Raw genomic sequence first — 6,000 nt, 5'->3', positions numbered from 1 at the left:
CATGTTTAAAATAAATTTTTAATTTATAATTTTACAAATAAAAAATACAGAATTACAAATCACAATATTTACAGGATAAAACATTTAAAACAGTCAACCAGAGACTTAAGTTGATTCACTGGAGGCTTTGAAAGAGTTTCAGTTCTCAAAATAATTAAAAATACTTCTTGGAGGTCCAACAGATTTCACTAAGGTTTCTCGACATGGTCGCTTTGCAGCAGGTGCCAAAGTGTCTGTCTGAGCCCTTTTCTTTAACTGTAACAGTCAGAGGAAAAAGTCAAACAAACAAACAAAAAAAATTAAATAATTTTTTTTCCAAATATTTAATTTATCTAGAATGTTGCAATAGCATTTTGAGTGGAATTTAGATTGACACTGATTTTAAAATTCCAAAGCCAAAACCAGACATGGGTTAATATACAGCATCATGAAGATTTCTCTTATAGCATGGCATAATAACATTTTTATTTTAAATAAAGCCATTTAAATATTTTCATTGTTAATGTTTTTAAATATGCATTAAAGGCATTATAAGAATATAAATGTCATATTACATATATGTTACTATGTATATATACACTATGTATATATATAAAATTACATTACATTCACATAGTTTATGAAAATTAACGTTTTCTTTAAGTAAAAGCAAAACACTCTAGTGCCCCCTAGTGGTGAACATGCAGACGTGAACAGAATCACTCAAGCATTAAAAAAAAAATTACTGACACCAACAAATAAATAATAGAAACAAATACATTACTTAATTCATTAATTTATATAAAAATAAATAAATAAATAAAAATTCTCCCTTACACCATATCATCATTTCAGACTGTGCATCTACTGTGATAAATTACCTGTTTCTTTGGGTTGGCAGATGTGGGAGGCTCCTTTTCTGGAGATAAAGTCTGGAAAAGGAATCCTCGAGAGTTACGCGGAGCTAGAGGGTTGCCGTCAGAAATATTGGCAAGTTTCTGCAGCACTGCTCGTGGTTGGCTAAGCAAAGATCCTCTCTTTACCTGAGGAAAACATATGGCAAAAGAATGGCTAAAACATAAATAAATAAATAAATAACAGTCAGAACTCTATTGAGAAATAAATAAATAAATCCTTTTGCACTGGAAAAAAAATAAAAAATAAAAATACGGTCAACTTGGAAAAGTCCTTCTATTGTAAGCCATCTAATGACCAAATCCAAAGGATGAGTGTTAGTATGTTGACTATATCAGAAATAAACATATCAACCACATTTACAAGCAATAATACTTTTAAAATGTGGTTAATATTTTTGAAACTTTATGTTCAGATACTTACCACAGGCTTCTGAAAAGGGTTGACAGAGACTGGCTTCTCTTGCATAGGCACTGTAGAGGTCTCTGCATAAAAAAAATAAAATAAATTAAGTTCAGTCTTGTTTAGCATGTTTAAAAGACGGACACACAACCACAAATTATATGCTGCAACTTTCACCTTTCTTCTGGAGAGCCTTAGCGGTTAGTTTCTTAGCCAGCTTCATGAACTGACTGTCCTCCTCTCCAATCTTGTCCTCCTCTTCAACTTCTTGCCCCCTTTTTGATGTTTCAGACTACCGGAAGAAGAGAACATTGCTGTCAAATAAACATTTAACAGGCTTAAGACAAAATGAAGAGCCAAGAATTGATTTATTCCACAATTACTTGTGCATGTAAAACAAACAGCAGGTTATGAGATCATGATGCAACAAAATACTTTGCTGCTGTAAATCATCTAGGCTTATACCCACACCTGCTCTCGAATCCACTGCTCTCTCTCAATCCTTTCCTTGTGTCTTTGTAGCTCATTCTGATCCTGGTCTTCCTCCTCCGCTTCCTCTTCCCCATCAGCAGCAACCCCAAGATCAAAATCATAATCTAGAAATCGGGTCACACAGATTATAAAACAAAGTCAAGCATCTTCAGGAAAGTTGTACCTAAAGTGAATATGATTGCAAGAATGCTCTTGTGTATGCGGCAATGGGAATTACGGACATGTTTATTTGATTGCATCTTATCAAGTGCTCTCCAAAACATATATGTAAACAAACTACAAATGTTAGAAAGCCACTACCTAATAAGTTCAGTGGAGGATATAACACATTGGCAATGCTATTTGGAGATTATCCAGAAAAGAATAGAAAAAGAATAACCCCACATCATTGCTCTTGAGCCACATCACTTGACATTTTCAATTTCAATACAAAATGCTTGTTTATACTGAGCCCAATTTTTTCCCCACATGCACTGCCATACTGCATCATTTAAAAAAATAGAATTTTTTTTTCGGTCTGGCTTTTCCGAACGTATTTATGCACAAGACAGCCAGCTTTCATAATCACACAATATCTAATGCAAATGTGTGAAACGTAACCATTTACATTCAGTGTGAAGAGCCATTAAAGGCCATACAAACAAGCAGATCCACACTCTCTAAACTTACCAATGTTCTTCCAGCGGAAACGGCGTTCTCGACCAGGTCCGTCCGAGTGCAGATCCCCGTCAGCCAGGTAACGCTCCTGATACAAGCGCAATTTACGCTTATCATCATCTAGGACATGCTTCCTATAAACGCAAACAAACAGCTCAAACTACTTAAAACTTATTTACTAAATAAGAAACTATTACAGAAGGATTAGGGTGACAGAAATCACACATTTAGGAGTGAATGCTATAACATGGATTTGCCACTAGAAAGCAGTCAGTGATTTTTAAAAAGCCTCCATCATACAGGTAGTAGAGTTCTATTCTTACATGTGGATTTTGTTGACTTGGTCCATCAGTTCCTCATCTGATGGAAGCTGCTCCTGTATATCCTCTTCTTCATATTCATCACCTCCCTGTTCATCTTCATCCTCACTACCGACATCGCTGCCTGATAGTTCAGCCTCAGAGTCCACAAAGTTAGCCATGCGTCTAAAGTCGAAGAGGACAGTTCAAAGAAGGTAATTTTGTAATTGAAAAGAAATGTTTGATATTTTTTGTTAAAGACACATGTGGAAAGGTTTAACAGATGATCATCTGGGTTTCATTGTCATTTATGGACATTTTTATGCAGTATACAGAATTCACAAGCCTTAACATGACTTACATCTTTTTGCTTGGATTGTACTTGAATACTGCTTCCCTCTCCTCATCTTCTACCTCATCACCCATATCTTCTTCAACTTCCGATTCCCCCTCAATGTCTTCCTGTAAAGTAAAACGAAAAGCGCATTTTAGATAAGACAACAGTCATTTTGTGTACAGTTCAGCAGTAGTGGTCAGTTGAGATTTATCACTTTTTAATCCATTTAAGTGCATTGTCTATTACGCTCTTGCAATTATTGATCACTACTATGCACATGCATTAACCTACACAACCTTTTTTAATTTATTTTTTTAAATATCCCTACTAACCTTCTCACTGTTACTGTCATCTGACAAGAGCCGAAACTCACAGTTGCCATCCTCCTCTTCCTCTTCCTCCTCCTTGTTCTTTCTAAAACAATTTTTTTTTTTTTAAGTTAGTGGTTTGCACTACACAGGTTGAAAATGCATTGCTAACATTTTGGATATATATATATATATATATATATATATATATATATATATATATATATATATATATATCTATATATCTATATATATATATATATATATATATATATATATATATATATATATATATATATATATATATATATATCACAAGATCCACCTTACCCGTCAGATTCATCTTCAAGAACAAAGCTTGAACCTTGTTGCACTGGAGAAGCAGCTGAAGGGAAGAATACAGAAAGCAATAATTAATGAGTCAGTGTACTTAATTAACAGAACAGAATGAACAGATCTTTGTAGCAATAAATTAAGTAGAAGAACTAATCATTAAAACAGAAAAACACACCAGGACTGTCTATAAACTTTCCAGAGCAGAGAGAAAGTAGTTGGTCCATGTCTGTGTCTGAGTGCCTGTGACTGTCTAGAACAGTGCTTTTTGCTTCTATGGCCTCAGTCTCATCCTTGGGTTGTCTGCCAGGTTCCACAGGCTGGATAGAGAATGCCCCAGAGCAAAGGCCCAGCAGCTCATCCTCAACTCCTGGCTGAGTCGGTTCTGCAGAGCCAAAGCCACCCGAACAGAGACCCAGTAATTCACCCATGTTGGCATCCATGGCGTTTTCATCCAGGCTATCCAAAATTAACTGCCGTTTGTGTGAGTGGCTCAGGCCGCCACGGGGTCCGACATTCAAGAAGCCATCTGCATCCAACAGCTGTGACTGCGTGTCCTCCTCTTGAGAGAAGAGGCCCTGAGAGTTCCCAACTTCAGGAGAAGGAACACCATAAAGATCCTGAGAGTCCTCCACAGGGAGTGTAAGGGACGGTTCAGACAGCTTACCAGAGCTCTGACGAACAGGAAAATGAACAATTAATACATTTGTGGGGACAATTAAATTGTTTCCAAATTTGGAGAATTTATAACTACCTGATAAATCAATACCATGGTGCTTATCAACTAACAAGTAGAACATCTTAAACTACGAGATGCTGTCTGGTTTATGAGTTATGCGCACATTTGATTCATGATGCTTAAAACATCTCCAAATACATAATTTAAACCATGATATTGTTCATCTTATTAAGAGACATGAAATAAAAGCTATAAGGGGGGAGTGGTGGCTCCAGCGGTTAAGGCGCTGGGTTACCGATCGGAAGGTCGCGGGTTCTAGCCCCGTATCGCCAAGCTGCCACTCTTGGGCCCTTGAGCAAGGCCCTTAACCATCTATGCTCCAGGGGACCCTTACGAGAAAAATAAATCAAGGACCGTGACGTCGGAGCAACGTGGGTCCGCCTTCCCGTGGGCTCACCACCTGCAGGAGGGACCGTAAGGGACCGGTGCTGAGAGGATTGGGCAGCAGTTGAAGGCGGGGGGCCTTGACAGCCCAATCCCTGGACACGGAGAAGTGTCTGGGGAATCTGCTTAGACTGCTGCCCCCACGACCCGAATTACGGATAAGCGGGAGAAGATTAAATGAAATGAAATAAAAGCTATATGCCTTCAACTGTGCTTTCAAGCTCCTTTAAAAAATAATTAGCATCAAATAGGATACTATTATGTGGCCAAAAATAGGCTCACCTTGGAGGCTGAGCCAAGGAAACTGGGCCTGAAGAAGCAGGGCGAGGGTGAGCGGAACGCAGCCGCTGAAAGACCTTTGCCTGCAGCGCGGCTCACTGGCTGGTATGAGGGGAGTGTGGAGCTAGTCAGTTCAAAGCTGCTGTTATGACTGTTGTCCTTGTTCAAGGAAAGGCCATCCTCATCTTCTGTGGGAGAAGAGAACAGAAAAGTTTTACAGGCTATAAAAAGCATCTTTAGTGCTTATTTATATAACTCCAAATTTTCTCAGAAGCCTGTAGTTGAGGTTCATTGTCCAAAAAGACAGTTTATGTGTATAAACTATAAACTCACCCATTTTGCTATCATTTTCAGTATTGGCTTGCCCAGACTGCCTAACACCATCCCTAAATATAAAATCAAGACATTAGGGTTTAAAAAAAAGTCTTAAAGTAAATAAGAAAAATCAAAATAAGAAATACACAGACAATCACAATCTCACCCTGTTCTGGAACAAGAACTGCCTGCAAACAGCATCAGAGTGCCATCAGTGTAGGGGGTTGGAGATGGACTTTTAAAGCAAGAAGAGGCAATATGCTTGGATTTATTACCACTTTTGGCTTCCTCTGCCTCTTCTTCCTCATTCTCAGCTTCGTTTGCTTCCTCTCTATCTTCACCATCACCCAACAAATCTTCAACACCCTATAAAGTCAGAATTAGGAAAAGAGCAACAGAAGAGTACAAAATGAAGAAGGGCACTTTATATATATATATATATATATATATATATATATATATATATATATATATATATATATATATATATATATATATAAAATAAAAAATGTGCTGGTAATGAGAATCCTAAACAAACTGAAATGTTAAAAAAATAAATAA

At 37.3% G+C, this 6,000-nt stretch overlaps 1 protein-coding gene across 3 annotated transcripts in view; it reads right to left on the bottom strand.

The window, feature by feature from the left end:
* clspn (claspin) overlaps window positions 1-6,000 on the bottom strand; it is an 11,433-nt gene continuing 5,433 nt past the window's right edge. For 2 of the 3 annotated variants that reach the window (XM_083524025.1, XM_083524023.1), the window contains exons 11-24: window positions 5,606-5,805; window positions 5,458-5,510; window positions 5,128-5,312; window positions 3,901-4,396; window positions 3,720-3,774; window positions 3,414-3,495; window positions 3,106-3,206; window positions 2,769-2,930; window positions 2,458-2,579; window positions 1,768-1,892; window positions 1,474-1,588; window positions 1,318-1,379; window positions 861-1,022; window positions 1-255 (exon numbers count right to left, since the gene is read on the bottom strand). In XM_083524025.1, coding sequence (XP_083380151.1) covers window positions 139-255; window positions 861-1,022; window positions 1,318-1,379; window positions 1,474-1,588; window positions 1,768-1,892; window positions 2,458-2,579; window positions 2,769-2,930; window positions 3,106-3,206; window positions 3,414-3,495; window positions 3,720-3,774; window positions 3,901-4,396; window positions 5,128-5,312; window positions 5,458-5,510; window positions 5,606-5,805 — 2,037 coding nt within the window. In that variant the 3' untranslated portion in view covers window positions 1-138. The remainder of the gene's footprint in view (window positions 256-860; window positions 1,023-1,317; window positions 1,380-1,473; window positions 1,589-1,767; window positions 1,893-2,457; window positions 2,580-2,768; window positions 2,931-3,105; window positions 3,207-3,413; window positions 3,496-3,719; window positions 3,775-3,900; window positions 4,397-5,127; window positions 5,313-5,457; window positions 5,511-5,605; window positions 5,806-6,000) is intronic. The other variant, XM_083524024.1, reaches the window with a different exon arrangement.

The sequence above is a fragment of the Silurus aristotelis genome (assembly GCF_946808225.1).
Source record: "Silurus aristotelis genome assembly, chromosome: 21".
In the NCBI taxonomy this organism is placed as follows: domain Eukaryota; kingdom Metazoa; phylum Chordata; class Actinopteri; order Siluriformes; family Siluridae; genus Silurus; species Silurus aristotelis.
This window is presented reverse-complemented; position numbering and strand designations above follow the sequence as displayed.